The sequence below is a fragment of the Vulpes vulpes genome, chromosome 2, assembly GCF_048418805.1.
Source record: "Vulpes vulpes isolate BD-2025 chromosome 2, VulVul3, whole genome shotgun sequence".
NCBI classification, from domain to species: Eukaryota; Metazoa; Chordata; class Mammalia; order Carnivora; family Canidae; genus Vulpes; species Vulpes vulpes.
Genome location: NC_132781.1, coordinates 83744433 through 83761553, shown reverse-complemented (window position 1 = coordinate 83761553; position 17121 = coordinate 83744433). Strand labels below are relative to the sequence as shown.

Genomic DNA, 17121 nt, shown 5'->3' with positions numbered 1-17121 from the left:
CCTAGCCTCAGACCCTGGCTGCCTGTGGAGCATTTCCATCCCATCATGGTGCCCCCGTTGAAATGAGGCCAGAGGAACCTGCTATTGTGAGATTCCATTGCTGGAGCCCAGGCCGCTTTCTAGTGTTGCTCCGTGGCTCATGCCACCCCGTCTGGTCAGCCTCCCATCCGTATATCTGTGCCTCAGATACACGGGATACCGGCGCACACGCCTTAGAAATATCATCCATAGGCCCCTGGTGATGTGTCTAGAGAGGACATTCTAGGCTGATCCCCACAGTGCAGGTTGGGAAACTGGACTATTTGAGAGACCCGGTGGGGTAGGTAGGACACAGCACTGGGAAAACAGAGACATAAAGGTCTGAATTCAGCTCCGGGTCCTCACAGGTAGACCTCATTGCATGTTCAGTGGGTTGTGTCTATGGCATTTCGTGGCTCATGATGTACAGTGAAGGGGATGGCATGGGGGAAGCATTCATCTGCCAAGAAGGGGCTCAGGATAGGGCTGACTGGAGGAAGGGGCCCAGGTCCCAGGATCTCGAAAAAGTGATGTCACTTCCTTGGTGACAGCCCCGCAACTGATTCGGAACTCTGGTGACCAGGCACCTGCATTCCACAACCGCTCACCTTACTGGAGACGGTTGAGAGAACAAGATGTCCTCTTGCTGTTGTCCTACGTTGAGGCGCTCTGGGCTCTGCAGAGTCCAGAGTGAGAGATGTTCACGTAGCTGTCGACGTCGGCTCGGCCCTCTTCTCCGAAGCTTCTGCTTCTGTGGCGGGAGACCTCAACAGGTACCACAAGGCAACTTGGGGAGGCCACTGGAGAGCAGGCACACTGTGATCTCAGCTGAGCGGGCTCCCACCCCTGATACCTCACTGTGTGTGTGTCTGTGTGTTTATGTGTATGTGACTGTGTCTGGGTGTGTGTGTGTGTGTGTGTGTGTGTGTGTGTGCGAGTGTAGAGGGGACCAAGGAGAGGAACGTGCCCTTCTGGGAAGAGACCAGCTGCCAGGTGTTGGCAGCCTGACACACCTTTGGTGTTAGGACCCCAGGCCATAGCAGGCACATGAGAAGGGGAGTGCTGGGCACACAGCTCCACTCCCAGTATGTGGGTCATGAACCCAACAGCCTCTTTCATGTGGCTCCCTCCTTGCCAGATGTCTCCACAGCTGCCCCTCTGGCCTGTACGGGAGAACGCGGTTTCTAATGGGGGTGTCCCCTCGGGGGTGATGGAGAGGGAGGACCCTAAGGTCTCTTGGCCCTGTATATACGGGGCACTGTATTTGCAGACCTGCACCCAGGAGGTCTTGGAGGAGATGGTGTGTGGATTCAACTATTCCAGCTCCCTAGACAATGATCTGGTGCTCCCGACAAACAGGGATCGGTGCTGCTCTGAGGTGAGGCAGGGAAGAGGGCTCACCCCAGAAATATGGCCCCCACACGAACATGCAGTGAAACCCGGGGCCCTCCCCTAGTGTGGCCACAAGAGTGTCCCACAGGCCCAACCTCAGAGAGATCTGAACCTCCACGCCTAGCCTCTGGCTACGTGGGATGTCGGAGGACACCCTTCACCTGTGTTGGAGTGGTGCGGCAGAGAGTTCACGTTTGGAGGAGTTGTGGGGGGGTTGTTTTGGCTTGTTTTTCCCCAAGCCTTGAGGATCTATGGGTTTTACTTCTGTTTTTATTAATTGACCTACTCATCCCAGATATGCTGTGTAGAAGCCAGCTCCACTGTCCCTGCAGACCTTCTCTGAGCCCTTCCAAATCATCACAGTAAAGAGGGAGATGTAACACAAAAGCAAGGGTGGGATGAAGCCATCCTATATGTTTTCATATCGAATGTGTACATAGTTTCTCTCCATATGTTTCTCAATAACATGTCGTCTCTCAGAACACATCAGATCACGGTAGGCCCAACAGCTCATGAGCTGTATCCTGATAGATCGTCGTAGTCCTTCATCAATGGGGCTGTCTGCCACAGGGTTCAGACTTTCAAGGCCCTTGGCACCTGACCTGATGCCATTCTCCTGCCATGTCTGCAGTGCTGCGAGGAGCACCTTATGTGTCCCCATAGACAGCTTTGGATGCTAGATCTGCCATAACCTGGAGCCCCAGATTAGGGGAAGGCCTCTGATGCTTCCTGACACCAGTAGCTGGCTCTCTTTGGAATGTTCCACCCAGGAACTCTTGGAGGAGTTTCTCCAAGAGTTGAACTCCTCCATCTCCCCTGACAAGCACAGGGGCATCAGGCCACCAACCACATCCATTGAAGGTCTGCGGTAAGAGCAGGTCCACATTCATGGTCAAACTCAAGACCCAGAGAGGATCAGGGCAAGCCCAGAACCCAGACAAGAAACAACTGATGCTCTTGGGCCCTGCAGGAGAAGGGAGTTTTCCCCCGAGCCTTCCTCGTAGGTCAGGAACAGCCCAAGCCACATCCACATAAGGGAGACCCCATGCAGCTCATGCTCTGGTCTCCTCTCACCCCCAATGTGTATGATCTTGAGCAGCATTTGAGGGTCTAGGCCTCTGTGTTCTAGTGGCAGTTGGGATGTAACTGAAGACTCTGTGGCATCCTGGTCTTCATAAGAGCTATTAGCTGAGAGGAATGCTGTTGTTGCTCAGCTGACAGAATGTGTTGAGGTTGCCAATGCTTTACCATGTCTGCCCTGAAACCAATGGTACTTTGAAGCCTCGAACCTTTTTCTGTGTGGGCACTCGAGTCCCTTGTCCTGTGCAACTTCCCGAGGGGATGGGAGTCTCTGGGCCGACCAACGGACCCTGATCTTCCCAGTGGTTCACGGTTTGGAAGCTGACTGCAGGGCCCCTCCTTGTGTCTCTGGTGTGAAAAGGAATCAACCCTATCCCTGCGTGAGGCCCGGACCATGCTGACGCTCAGAGAAGGGAGAGTGGATGATTTGCTACAGTCCTTGGTGCCATCCTTCCAGGACAGAAGCCTCATCATCAACCCAGTCATTTCATGTCTCTACCAAGTGTTCACCGCAGCCCAACAAGTCCTGGGCCAGCAATTCTCTGGGTGAGTGACCACCCCATACACAGCACAGGGGCGGGGGGCTCGCCTCTACTACCAGTATGTTTCGGCAATGTCATTGCACCTCTCTGAGCTTCCGTGTCCTCCTCTGAAAAGTGCTGGGGTAAGAGGATGAACCTCATGAGGCTACTGTGGGAAATCCGGAGAGGAAACATGGCCTGGACTTCTCTGGGGCCTGGCCCTGTAGAAAGGGCTGCTGGGCATCTTCCCGTGGAGCAGTCGTCTCTCCCCAGCGAACAAGCTCTCCTCATCGGCCCTCATGGGCCTGTGGCCCTCTGGGTTGACAGAAGCACGGACAAAGCAGGCCGTTTGCCTGTGTGCAAAGGACTTCTCAGATTCCATCTCACTGGTCCTGATACTTGTCCTTTATGTGGCCAGAGGAGAGGTCACTGAGGAATGAACGAGCAGCTTCAGGTCCACTCAGGAGATGGAAAGTGCTGGTTGGGAGTCCGTCATCCAATAACACATATTAAGCACCGAGTACTGCAGACACATTTCTAGTCACTGAGATATTTGAAGGAATAAAGAACATACAGCGTCTCGGTCCAAGACTCATCAGGGTGTCAGACAGTCGAGCACTCTGCAGGTGGTGGGCACACACGTCCATAGTTTGTTAGATCTGACATCTTCCTGGCCGCCTCCAGGGATGAATGGATCCACCCATATTTGGACCATTCTCATGGACGATAAGATCAACTAAGGGCACTGGGTGGCTCGGTCAGGAAGGCCTCGGCCATCAGGTCAGGTCGTTGTCCCAGGGTCCTGTGTTTGAGCCCTACATTGGGCTCCCTGCTCAGTGGGGCGCCTGCTCACCTTGCTTATTCTCTCTCTCTCTCTCTCTCACTCTTTCCTTCTCTCTCTCCTCGTCTAATTAGTAAATATCCTCAAAAAAATTTTGGGAAAGTTCAAGTAAAACTTTGATTGATCTTTGGATCCAGGAGGAGAACCTTAATTCCTCCACAGAGCACATTGGGAGACTGTGGTTTGTGGCTGGGGAGTGACTCCCAGAGCCAGGGATCTCATAGACTCTTGATTTCCACTGGGAGGGCTTCACTGTGGGGGCTTCCTGTGAAGAGGCGAATGAGTCAAAGGGAGCTGTCGATGGGGTCCGGAGCCCTCTGGGGAGCGGAGCACAGCCTGGGCGGATTCGGTGCCTCAAACATCCATCCCTTCAACTGTCCCATCTTGCTCCTCCTGCACCTCTCTCTACCACCTCTTGTGACCTCCACCGCTGGGGCCAAGAACAGAAGCTTTGGTGAGCAGAGCACTCACCAATCTGCCACAAACCTAAGCCCCAATACCTGTGGCGTGGAGGATGGAGTAGACGAGGCCCTTGGTCATTGAGAAGAGACGATAAGTAGAAAAACCAGACTCAGACAGGTTTTCTGGATACCAGGTCCGCCACTGCAAAAACAGGGACAGGAGGGCTAGAGGTCATGCTGGGGACATTTCGGGGACCCATACACAAAGAATGGTGCTATGGGAGTACCATGGGGCATGAGCGGCCAGGCTCTGATGCTGGTCCGCATATGACTCTCCCCAGCAGCCTCTCTCCCATCTCGGGGACCTGGCCTGACCAGAATCTGCAGAACACCTGGCCATCCCTGCACTGGGCCTGCTTCGATGTACAGGGGCCCTGGGTGCAGGCCAACCTGTATGGCCTGAGTTGCCATGCCCCCATTCTCGTGATGCCACGGCAACTTCTGCAGCTCACGGAGGCAGATGCAGAGTCAGAGGGTAAGGGGGATGGCAAGCTGGGCAGACTCTCCGGGATGGGGTTCAGGGGCTGGGTGTTTCTCTATCGGCCATGGACTCTTCCCTGTGTTTGGAAGGGCATGGGGCAAGTCAGTCCCGTGGACACACATGTCTCCTTATCCTGTCCCAGGGCCAGCTCCACGGCTCCTTCCAGCGTCTCCTCCCTCGACTACTCCAGACCTGGCACAAGAGCTGGTGCCTTCCTCCCGTGTACCGGGTCGTGAGCTGCAGTCAGTTCCACCACCAGCCTTCGTGGGGACTGACACTCCTTCCCAAAGCACAAAGACGGAGCCACCTCCAGCCCCAGAGGCCACCTGCCCCTGGGCAACCCCCGAGCACCCGCGGCATGGGGAGCAGCCCGGGCTCATGGCCTTCCCTCCCAAGCTGGTGGCAGAGCAGTTGACCTCCATAGACGCGGTGAGCAGCGGGGCTTCCAGGCCGGGGCCGGGGCAGGCTTGTTTCCTGCCGTCTTCTGCCCAAAACCTTCCTTTCCGTGATGTGGGCTTGTGTGGTCGGGCCCAGATCTCAGCTCCATCCCTTACCAACCACAAGGCCCTGTCCCGTGCCTCAAACCCTTGCTCTCACTGCCCACCTGCACACTGTGGAGCTAGACCCTGGGAAGGACTGACGCAGAGTCCCTGTGTCGCCTAAATGAGCCAGAACCTGTGGGCAAACGGGCAGGCCCAGGTCATGAGCGGGGGGCGGGGGGCCGGAGGCAACTCACTGTGTGCAGCTGAGCCCAAGGCTCACCATGCACCTGCCTTGGAGGCCGAGCACCCCACACTGTTTAGGTGTCAAATGTGAGCTGAAGTAAAGGGAGGCAGACAAATCTGTGGCTTTCCCCCCCTCTGTGAGAATGTGCTGCTGAGAGGGGAGGAGGGCCAGGGCATGAACACTGGGAGGGGAAGTTGCCCCCTGAGGAGCCCCCTTGAGCTGCCACCAGTAACTTGAAGTTACAGGGGAGGACCAGGGTACAGCGCCCTCCTGCCCCCCACCACCCCCTGAGAGTATCTGCTCCTCGTTCATCCTGCACTGGGCTCCCTCAGGGAAGAGGAATGCAGGGCAGTGCAGCGACTCTACCTGGGTTCAGGCCACTTTCTGCCCTTGCTGAGCCCCGGCTCTGACAGGGGACCCCGATGTAGGACATGAATCCTGCATGTGCAATGGCTGTGTGAGCGAGCGTCCCCCTCTTCTCTAGGATCTGTTCAAGAAGGTGCAGCCCCAACAGTGCCTGGGCTCCATCTGGTCCAAGAGAAATGAGCCTGGCTATGAGCACCGGACATGCACAGTCAGTGCCACCGTGACCCAGTTCAACAACGTGGCCAACTGCGTGATCACCACCTGCCTTGGCAACGCACACATGACGGCCCGGGACAGGGCGGTGGTGCTGGAGCACTGGATCAAGGTGGCCAAGGTAAGCCTACGGGAGGCCCGGCGGACCTGCTCTCCTGAGCCTGGGAACTGCTCTTCCCTTGACCATTCCTCAAGGTTGAAGTCTCTGGTCTCAGGTCTTCTTCCCGGGGGGCCTTGCTGACCTTTCCTCGCATGGCCCAGTGTTGGGGTGCTCAGTCCCCACGTGACTCTTTCCTTGGAGGGATGGGAAACGCCCCCTCTCCCCAGCAGGGCTCTTCGCGGCGTCCTCCATGCGCCCTTCTGTAGGCCCCTGGACATCGGTCTCATCCGGGAGAGGAGACTGACACTGAGAGGAGTGCAGCTCTCCAGCCAGCAGGGCTCCTGCCGGCCCCCTGACAGCTCCTGCTCTTCCTCCCCAGGCCTGCCGAGCCTTACGGAACTACTCCTCCCTGCACGCCATCCTCTCGGCTCTGCAGAGTGTCTCCGTTCACCGCCTGAAGAACACATGGGCCAAAGTTTCCAGGTGAGGGGTCCTCGCTCCAGAAGGACCATGAAGGATGAGGGATGGCCCGGATGCCTGTCCATTCTGGCTTCCTCGGTCCCCCTGGACTTCCTAGGAGGCAGTACTCCATGACAACAGGACGTGGGTGGGCAGGCAGGCAGGTGATTTTCTCAGCCTACCAGGTGAAGAGGCCACCATGCCTCCTAATGTCCCCATTTGGGGAGTCTGGGCTGTGCTGAGTTACAAGTATCTGGATGTGAACATGACAGCAACTGGAGTCTCTTCCCAATTGAAACCAAAAGTGACCAAAGCAGAGCTGTTCAATTAAGAGGGCTTCGGTTGCACCAGATGACCCACACGACAGCTCTCTCCCATGTGCTGCAACGAGCTGAGTGGTCAGAGGAACCCAAAGACACCCCGACCCAGCAGTTGGACTCCCTCGAGGTCTCAGATCACAGGAACTTGCCCTCAACCCTACCCTAGTGTGCCAACATCCGTCCTGCCTTCTCTCGCTCTACTCAGGAAGAAGATTCGAACATTTGAAAAACTGTGCTCCCAGGACAATGCCCAGAGCAGGAACCTGCTTCTCAAGGTAGTATGGGAGGTGTTGGGATAGAAAGAGAGGCGGCGTGGGAGCCACGGTGTCCTTCGTGACTGAATCAGGGACCGTCCCGGAGCATTCCTTCAGCGAGTGCAGCCTTTGGCATGACCGTGGACGCAGCCTGGGGTGAAAATCCACAAGAGGTGGAAAAGCAGCTGCCGCTGAACCAGGATCCCTGAGTTGGACACTCGCGCTCCCTGTCGCCAGCCGGTCCCGATGGGGGCCTCTCCCGAACTGGAGAGCCCGGAGGACAGGCCTGCGCTCTGTGAGGGGTTTGCATGGGATGAGGGCCCCAACAGTGATGGTGGGAATAGGACCCTGGGTCCTCGGGGGACCAAGGGGGGAGCTGGAATTCGCCCCTTTCCCAGTGAGGATCCAGGCTCTGGGAGGCCAGGCTGCTGCAAGCTCAAGGTCACGCAGCCATGAATGCTGGAGCTGAGGTTGTTCTGGAATCCCTCATGGCAAGCTGAAGGACGATGTAGCTGCCACCCTGTGCCTTGGGTCAGATGTCCAGGGTCTGAGGTTAAAGATGGGGGGTGGAAGGGGTGAGGGCGGGGGTGGCGGTGACAGTGTGACGGGCACTGAGGGGGGCACCTGATGGGATGAGCACTGGGGTATTGTATATGGTGGCAATTTGAACAGCAATTAAAAATAAATTTAAAAAGAGAAAAGAAAAAGACAAAACGATCATGGGGAGAAGGGCCCAGGGTGATCCTGCTCTTGAGGAACTTGTCCTTGGCCCTGCAGGACCGGCCAGCTAAGCTTGGAGCCCTGGGGATCAGCGTGCAGAGAGCATGGAAGAGGCGGCAGCAGCAGCAGGTGAGCGAGCCCCAGATCCGTGGCCTCGAGCCCAGAGGAGAGGGGTCTCCCCTGAGAGCTGGAAGCCCCCAAATCAAGGCAAGTGGGGCCTCCCGACTCCGGCTCTGCCTCCCGGAGCCACAGCTTCGACAACACTTCTTTCGAGGTGACCCGGAGGAGGGTTTATACAGCTGGAGACAATGTGTCTGTGGGGCGCAGGGCCCGGGGCACCTACACCCCGATGTCCTACCGCTGGCCCTTGAGCTGTTTGGAGGACTCTGGTGTTCTCCGAGGGAGAGGGGGGAAACCATGGATGCCCCAAGAGTCCTGGTCAGCAGCAGGTGGGAGCTGGGGCGGGCGGGCCGGGGGGCTGACCTGTCCCGGGGAGGGTCCCCGTGGACACGGGAGCAGGGCCTCATTCCACACCCACCCCGACACAGGGTGTCGTCCCCTTCCTGGGCACCTTCCTCACCGACCTGTTCATGTTGGATACTGCCATGGAGGAGTACCTGGAGGTGCGTGGCCCGGGGCTGGGACGGGGCCCTCATGTGGGGAGCACAGGGCCCCTGAGCCGAGCCCCGAGGTCTCCGTCCTTGGCAAGTCTCCCCTCGTGACAGGCTCCCCAATGCCCTGGGAGCGAGGGTCCCTGGCCCACGTCTGGGAGGAGAGGAGGGAGGCTGCACCCAGGTCACGGGTCCCGAGATCGAATCTGCGGCCCGAATGCCAACCTTCAGAGGTCAGGCTGTGTGGGCCTCAGCCTGTCCGTTGAGGTTGCCTGTGGGGGCAGAGTGACGTCAGGGGCCCCGGCCTGAGCGGGCCCTTCGGGAGCCTCGCGTCTCCTGTCCACCTGAGGCTCTGGCCTCCCCTCCTGTGCTCCCGGAAGCCTCACCTGCCCCCCCAGGGCTCCTTTCCCTGGCTCCCGGGGCCTGGCCTGGATCGCAGGCCTGTTCCCCTGGGAGTCCTGGCCCCTGTGTGCCTGGCCCTAGGGTGGCGTGAGGGGGATAGCAGCACCCAGCAGCACCCCGCGGCCCCCCTGATGGCCTGTGCTCGTCTGCTTTCCAGGGCAATGAGGTCAACCACCGGAAGAAGAACAAGGTGAGGGTTTCTCTGAGCTCCCGCAGGGAGGGTGGGGCTGGGGCCAGCAGAAGGGTCCCAGGGAGGACCACGCTTGGCCTCCATCCCCGCATTGTCACATTGTCGGGAATGGCTCCCTGATAACGGCAAAGTCCCTGTAGTTGTCAAGGCCAGAGGCACCGCCATCGGGGACACCTGGCCAGGCCGGGGCGGGGTGTGCTCCCATCTGAGAACAAGCTGGGCCGGGAGGAGTGTGCAGGATGGGGGGTCACCACGTGGCAGAGACCAGCCCCGACGCCTGTCCCGGGCGCAGCCGCCGAAGGCCTCTCCGCCCCCCGGGCCTCTCATGCCATGTCCTCTCTCTGGGCCCAGGAGTACCGAGTCCTCACCGAGATCCTGCTGCTCCAGGTGGCCGCGGATCGGTACCACATAGAGCCCGAGCAGCCGTTCCGGGCCTGGTTCCAGGCTGGGACGTGGCTCAGCGAGGACGAGAGGTGAGGCTCCCAGGGCTGAGGGCGGGAGGGGGAGCCAACTCGGGGGGGCCTCTAGGGATCCTTCTCCTCAGGCCCCCGGGGCCGCCTCCAGCCCTGCTGCTGGGGCTCCAGGCTCCAGCTCCTTGGAAATCCCAGGGAAGGCTCCGGAACTGAAGCTCCTGCCCAACTCACACGTGTCCCTCTGTCCTCAGCTACACCCTGTCCTGCCAGCTGGAGCCCCGAGCCTGCCCCCAGACAGGAGGAGCCGCCCGCAGTCACCCTCAGGCCTGAGCCGAGGTGCAGGGGCCTCACGGGGACGGGGCCCGTCTGCAGGACACCACTTCCTCCCGCCTCTTCTACTGGGAGGACGATACGTCATTGTCTTCACTTGTAAACGGAAGACTTCAATGTTGTGATATTAAAGCCGCTTTACAGTCCAGGAGGAGTTTGGGCCTTTGACTTCCTGTAGTAATGTGAGAGAGTTAAAGAGTCTCATAGTCACTTTCCATCTTTTTCCCCCAGATATTCCTTCTTTATTCACGAGAGACACAGAGAGAGAGGCGGGCTCCCTGTGGGCGGCCTGTCATGGGCCTCAAACCCGGGGCTCCGGGGTCAGGACCTGAGACAGAGGCAGAGACCCCGACACTGAGCCACCAGGAGACCCTCTTATGCTCATTTTAAAGGAGAAATCTTACAGAGTCACCAGCTCCTGTATGTGGGATGAAGTAGAGGATCCTGCCTCCTCCCAGCTACTCAAGGGCATCCCCAGGCCCCCCTTCCTCAGAGCACAGTGTCAGGAACTTGGCCAGACAGCAGGGACACCCCTCCGAGCTCCTGAGATTTAGAGGGTGCAGGGACTTCCACAGGAACAGCAACACCACCGACCTGGGGTCCTGAAGGGGACCGCCCGCCAGGACCCCCTCCTGCCCAGGACAGGGGCTCCCTTTGTACACTTTCAAGGAAGGAGGACTTTTTCTTGCCATTTTTCTGATGTGGATTATTTTAGCTCAGGTTTGGGGTTTGACATTCTCATTATTCGGAGCATTGAGTCGTCTAGGTCAACCTCTGCGATTGCAACAACATTAAAGTGGGGGGACACACGTGTAAAGAGACTGTGCTACACATGGATGGCATGAGGCCAGGGGAAGGTCATTAGTGGATGACATAAGGGCAGGCAGGGCTTTCCACCCTCAGTCTCGCTCTCAGGTTCCAACTTCACCCCTGACCAAGCCTGGAATCCTCCTGGGGTCCTCGTCAGTGATCTCTGACGTCCTTTTCCCTCTTGGTGTGCATGAGGGGGAGAGATATTTGTGTACATGAAGGCCACAACTGGGCCAGGTTCCAAGAACACCTGTGCTGGCTTCTGAGCTAGGATCTCCTGCCTCCCTGTACCTCCCTGGGCAGCTCTCTTGAGGGAGCAATTCCCTGAAGGCCCCGGCATCTTGGTCCAGGGGTAGTGACCACTCAGACCTGCTGGGACCTGATGGGTCAGACATTGGCTCCCCATTGCCAGAATAACGGTTCGACCAGAGAAACCCCCACACTCTCCTTGTTGGACAGGATGACTTTAGGTCTTTGTTTTTCCGAGGTCCGTGGTCACAGACATTCACCAGCTTGCACACAGAGTCAGTGTACACACTTACACTGTCTTGTCTGGAGTCGCTAACTGAGCCTGACCCCTTAGGTCTTGTACTTCATTATGTCATGTGGGCGCGTGAGCATTTCCTGTCTGGATCTTTGATGGATGATGAATGAGAGGAGCATTCAGGGGCTTCCATGGGGGAATGCCACCAAGCTGATGACCTGAGGGATCAAATGGCAATAAATATATTCCTATCAATTACCCCTACGAATGGGGGAGGGGCCAAGGCGGTGGAAGAAGAGGGTCCCCAGGTCACTTTCCCACCCCCCACTTACCTAGATAACTTTAGCATCATCCTGAAAACCTATGAATTCGGCCTGAGATTTAAAGAGAGAACAGCTGGAAGGCTGCAGTGAGAAGAGGCGGCATTTCTATGAAGGTAGGAAGACGGGGAAAAAGTAAAGAAATTAAAAAGCCTCCAAGGGTGAGGCCCCCCGAGGAGCCAAGCTGAGGCCCCAGGGCAAGGCCCCAAGGACAGGAGAGCCCTCCCCACCCGGAGGAGCATGAGCTCCAGTGAGTTGGAGCAGGATCTCAGGAGGGCGGGGATGCCCTCAGGCTCCTGGGGGCACTAACAGAGCACCTGTGCCCCAGGGGAAGCCCCCACCCCACGGCCGAGCTCCCCGAAGGGCTGCAGCGGGCCCCAAGGCCCTGAGAGTGGATTCAAGCAGCGCAGGTCCCGGTGCCCAGGGCTCCAGGGACACAGCCGAGGTCCCGGCCTCCACCCAGGACAGGCGAAGCCCGGAGGGCCCAGGAGAGGAAGATGCTCCTGCCCGGGGGTCACCAAGTTGTGCAGGTCTGGGGCCCTGCCCCCGGAGCATCCAGGCCCCTGCAGACTGGGAGCTGAGGTAGCTACTGGGAGAGCTGACTCCAGAGCTGGGGAGCTGGCTGCTGCCACAGTGGCTCTTCCTGAGGTCACCTTGTACCTGGGTAGGAGCAGGGTCCTCACAGGATGAACAGTTCCCACTTGGCCATGCACCTGGCAAGGGTCGGCGCAGCTCCCCCAGGTGCTCACACCTGAGAACCAGCACAGCAGGCCTCGCCCCCAGAAGACCACCTAGAGGGACAGCGGAAAAGCCAGTTATTCCCAGGCAGCACTGAAAAGGTCCAGGGGAAGTCGAAGGATTTACAGTACATAGAGTCAGAGGATACCCCCGCTGGCTTTTTGTTTTCTGTTTGCTTCCCCTCCATTTTTTCCCTTCTCCTTCTCCTTCTTTCTTCTTTCTTCTTCTTCTTCTTCTTCTTCTTCTTCTTCTTCTTCTTCTTCTTCTTCTTCTTCTTCTTCTTCTCCTTTCTCTTCTCTCTTTTTCTCCTTTTCCCAATACAACTTGTTTCTGGCCAGTCTGCACTGAGCAAAATGACTAGAAGGAAAAACTAACCTCAAAAGGGAGACTCAGAAACAGTCGTCTCTCCCACTGAGTTACAGAATGTGGATTACAATTCAATGTCAGAAAGCCAATTCAGAAGCACAATTATAAACCTACAAGTGTCTAGAAAAAAGCGTAAAGGATTCAAGAGACTTCATGACTGCAGATTTTAGAATTAATCAGGCAGAAATTAAAAATTCATTAAATGAGATGCAATCCAAACTAGAGGTCCTAAAGACGAAGGTTCACGAGGTAGAAGAACGAGTGAGAGACATAGAAGACAAGTTGAAGGCAAAGGGGGAAACTGAGGATAAAAGATAAAAACATTTAAGAGATCATGAGGATTGGTTAAGGGAATAAAATGACAGCCTCAGAAGGAAAAATCTCCATTTACTTGGGGTTCCCGAGGGTGCCGCAAGGGACAGAGTTCCAGACACTGCACTTGAACAAATCCAAGCTGAGAACTTTCCTAACTTGCGAAGGGAAACAGGCATTCAGATCCAGGAAATAGAGAGATCCCCCCCAAAAGGAATAAAAACCACTCAACACCTTGACATTTAAGAGTGAAACTTGCAAATTCCAAAGATAAAGAGAAGATCCTTAAAGCTGCAAGAGACAAGAAATCTCTGACTTTTACGGGTAGATATATTAGATTAACAGCAGACCTCTCCAGAGAGACCCAACAGGCCAGAAAGGGCCGGCAGGATGTATTCAGGGGTCCTAAATGAGATGAACCTGCATCCGAGAAGCCTGTATCCAGCAAGGCTCTCATCCAGAACAGAAGGAGAGATCAAGAGCTTCCAAGATAGGCAGGAACTGGAAGAATATGTGACCACCAAGCCGGCTCTGCAAGAAATACTAAGGAGGACTCTGTAAAGAAAGAGGAAGTCCAAGGAGACAATCCACAAAAACACGGACTGAATAGGTATCATGATGACACTAAATGTATATCTTTCAATACTAACTCTGAACGTGAATGGACTTAATGACCCCATCAAAAGGCACAGAGTTTCAGACTGGATGAAAAAGCAAGACCCAACTATTTGCTGTCTACAAGAGACTCATTTCATTTTTATTTTTTTGAAAGATTGATTGATTGATTGATTGATTGATTTTTTGATTGATGATGGACAGAGAGAGAGAGAGAGAGAGGCAGAGACACAGGAAGAAAGAGAAGCAGGCTCCAGGCCTGGAGCCGGATGTGGGACTCAATCCCGGGAATCCAGGATCACGCCCTGGGCCAAAGGCAGGTGCCAAACTGCTGAGCCACCCAGGGATCCATGAGACTCATTTGAGGGAAACACCTACAGCCCAAAAATGAAAGGGTGGAGAACCGTGTACCATTCAAATGGTCCTCAAAAGAAAGCAGGGGTAGCCATCCTTATATCAGATAAGCTAAAGTTTATCCCCAAGACTGTAGTGGGAGATGAAGAGGGACACTATATCATACTATCCAACAAGAAGACCTAACAATCATCAATATGTATGCCCCGAATGTGGGAGCTGCCAAGTACATCACCCAATTAGTCACCAAAGTTAAGACATACTGAGATAATAATACACTTACACTTGGTGACTTGAACGTAGCGCTTTATACGATCGACAGATCTTCTAAGCACGACATCTCCGAAGAAACAAGAGCTTTAAATGATACACTGGACCAGGTGGATTTCACAGATATTTACAGAACTTTACATCCAAATGCAACTGAATACACATTCTTCTCAAGTGCGCCCGGAACTTTCTCCAGAAGAGACCACATACTGGGTCACAAATCAGGTCTGAACCGATACCAAGGATTGGGATCGTCCCCTGCCTATTTTCACACCATAATGCTTTGAAATTAGAACTAAATCACAAGAAGAAGTTTGGAAGGATTTCAAACACATGGAGGTGAAGGACCATCCTGCGAAAAGATGAAAGGGTCAAGCAGGAAATTAGAGAAGAACTAAAAAGACTCATGGAAGCTAATGAGAATGAAGGTAGAACAGTTCCCAATCTTTGGGATACAGCAAAAGCAGCCTGAGGGGGAAATACATCACAATGCAAGCATCCATCCAAAACCTGGAAAGAACTCAGATACAAAAGCTCACCTTGCATATAAAGGAACTGGAGACAAAAAAGCAAATAGAAACTACACCCAGCAGAAGAAGAGTGTTAATAAAGATTCGAACAGAACTTAATGAAATAGAGATCGGAAGACCCGATCAACAAAACAAGGAGTTGGTTCTTTGAAAAAATTAAGAACGTAGATAAACCATGAGCCAGCCTTATTAAAAAGAAGAGAGAAAAGCCACGAATTAATAAAATCATGAATGACAAAGGAGAGATTCCCACCAACACGAAGGAAACACAAACGATTTTAAAAACATTTCATGAGCAGCAATACACCAATAAATTAGACAATATAGAAGAAATGGACGCATTTCTGGGAAACCACAAATGACCAAAACTGGAACAGAAGGAAATAGAAAACCTGACAGGCCAATAACCAGGGAGGAAATTGAAGCCGTCATCAAAAACCTCCCAAGACGCAAAAGTCCAGGGCCAGATGGTTTCCCTGGGGAATTCTGTCAAACGGAAAGGAGAAACCATACCTATTCTACTAAAGCTGTTCGGAAAGATAGAAAGAGATGGAGTAATTCCAGACTCCTTCTATGAGGACAGCATCACCTTTTTTCCAAAACTAGACAAAAAACCCACCAGAAAGGAGAATTACAGACCAATATCCCTAATGAACATGGATGGAAAAATTCTCAACAAGATACAAGCCAATAGAATCCAATGCGACATTAAGAGGATTGTTCATCATGACCAAGTGGGATTTATGCCCAGGATGCAAGGCTGCTGGTTCAACACTCTAAAGCAATCAATGTGATTGGTCATATCAGCAAGAGAAAAAACAAGAATCATGGGGTCCTCTCAATAGATGCAGAGAAAGCATTTGACAAAATACAGCCTCCATTCCTGATGAAAACTCTTCAGAGTGTAGGGACAGTGGGTACACTCCTTCACATCTTAAAAGCCATCTGCCAAAAGCCCACAGCCAATATCATTCTCAATGGGGAAGCACTGGGAGCCTTTCCCCGAAGATCAGGAAGGAGACAGGGATGTCCACTCTCACCACTGCTAGTCAACACAGTCCTAGAAGTCCTAGCCTCAGACCCTGGCTGCCTGTGGAGCATTTCCATCCCATCATGGTGCCCCCGTTGAAATGAGGCCAGAGGAACCTGCTATTGTGAGATTCCATTGCTGGAGCCCAGGCCGCTTTCTAGTGTTGCTCCGTGGCTCATGCCACCCCGTCTGGTCAGCCTCCCATCCGTATATCTGTGCCTCAGATACACGGGATACCGGCGCACACGCCTTAGAAATATCATCCATAGGCCCCTGGTGATGTGTCTAGAGAGGACATTCTAGGCTGATCCCCACAGTGCAGGTTGGGAAACTGGACTATTTGAGAGACCCGGTGGGGTAGGTAGGACACAGCACTGGGAAAACAGAGACATAAAGGTCTGAATTCAGCTCCGGGTCCTCACAGGTAGACCTCATTGCATGTTCAGTGGGTTGTGTCTATGGCATTTCGTGGCTCATGATGTACAGTGAAGGGGATGGCATGGGGGAAGCATTCATCTGCCAAGAAGGGGCTCAGGATAGGGCTGACTGGAGGAAGGGGCCCAGGTCCCAGGATCTCGAAAAAGTGATGTCACTTCCTTGGTGACAGCCCCGCAACTGATTCGGAACTCTGGTGACCAGGCACCTGCATTCCACAACCGCTCACCTTACTGGAGACGGTTGAGAGAACAAGATGTCCTCTTGCTGTTGTCCTACGTTGAGGCGCTCTGGGCTCTGCAGAGTCCAGAGTGAGAGATGTTCACGTAGCTGTCGACGTCGGCTCGGCCCTCTTCTCCGAAGCTTCTGCTTCTGTGGCGGGAGACCTCAACAGGTACCACAAGGCAACTTGGGGAGGCCACTGGAGAGCAGGCACACTGTGATCTCAGCTGAGCGGGCTCCCACCCCTGATACCTCACTGTGTGTGTGTCTGTGTGTTTATGTGTATGTGACTGTGTCTGGGTGTGTGTGTGTGTGTGTGTGTGTGTGTGTGTGTGTGTGAGTGTAGAGGGGACCGAGGAGAGGAACGTGCCCTTCTGGGAAGAGACCAGCTGCCAGGTGTTGGCAGCCTGACACACCTTTGGTGTTAGGACCCCAGGCCATAGCAGGCGCATGAGAAGGGGAGTGCTGGGCACACAGCTCCACTCCCAGTATGTGGGTCATGAACCCAACAGCCTCTTTCATGTGGCTCCCTCCTTGCCAGATGTCTCCACAGCTGCCCCTCTGGCCTGTACGGGAGAACGCGGTTTCTAATGGGGGTGTCCCCTCGGGGGTGATGGAGAGGGAGGACCCTAAGGTCTCTTGGCCCTGTATATACGGGGCACTGTATTTGCAGACCTGCACCCAGGAGGTCTTGGAGGAGATGGTGTGTGGATTCAACTATTCCAGCTCCCTAGACA

General features: G+C 54.8%; 1 protein-coding gene across 1 annotated transcript; it reads left to right on the top strand.

The window, feature by feature from the left end:
• Positions 1-4739: 4739 nt before the first annotated feature.
• LOC140596393 (ral guanine nucleotide dissociation stimulator-like) lies at positions 4740-9898 on the top strand. The gene is made up of 10 exons (XM_072745056.1): positions 4740-4788; positions 4985-5223; positions 6005-6220; positions 6579-6682; positions 7184-7253; positions 8010-8081; positions 8501-8575; positions 9123-9155; positions 9507-9628; positions 9820-9898. The coding sequence occupies exons 1-10, from the start codon at positions 4740-4742 to the stop codon at positions 9896-9898; spliced, it is 1059 nt and encodes a 352-aa protein (XP_072601157.1).
• Positions 9899-17121: the final 7223 nt, after the last annotated feature.

Coding starts and splice junctions, on each gene's coding strand:
- LOC140596393 (XM_072745056.1), top strand. CDS start 4,740: ATGCCACGGCAACTTCTGCAGCTCACGGAGGCAGATGCAGAGTCAGAG. Junction 6,221..6,578: donor ACTGGATCAAGGTGGCCAAG/GTAAGCCTACGG, acceptor CTTCCTCCCCAG/GCCTGCCGAGCCTTACGGAA. Junction 8,576..9,122: donor CCATGGAGGAGTACCTGGAG/GTGCGTGGCCCG, acceptor TCTGCTTTCCAG/GGCAATGAGGTCAACCACCG.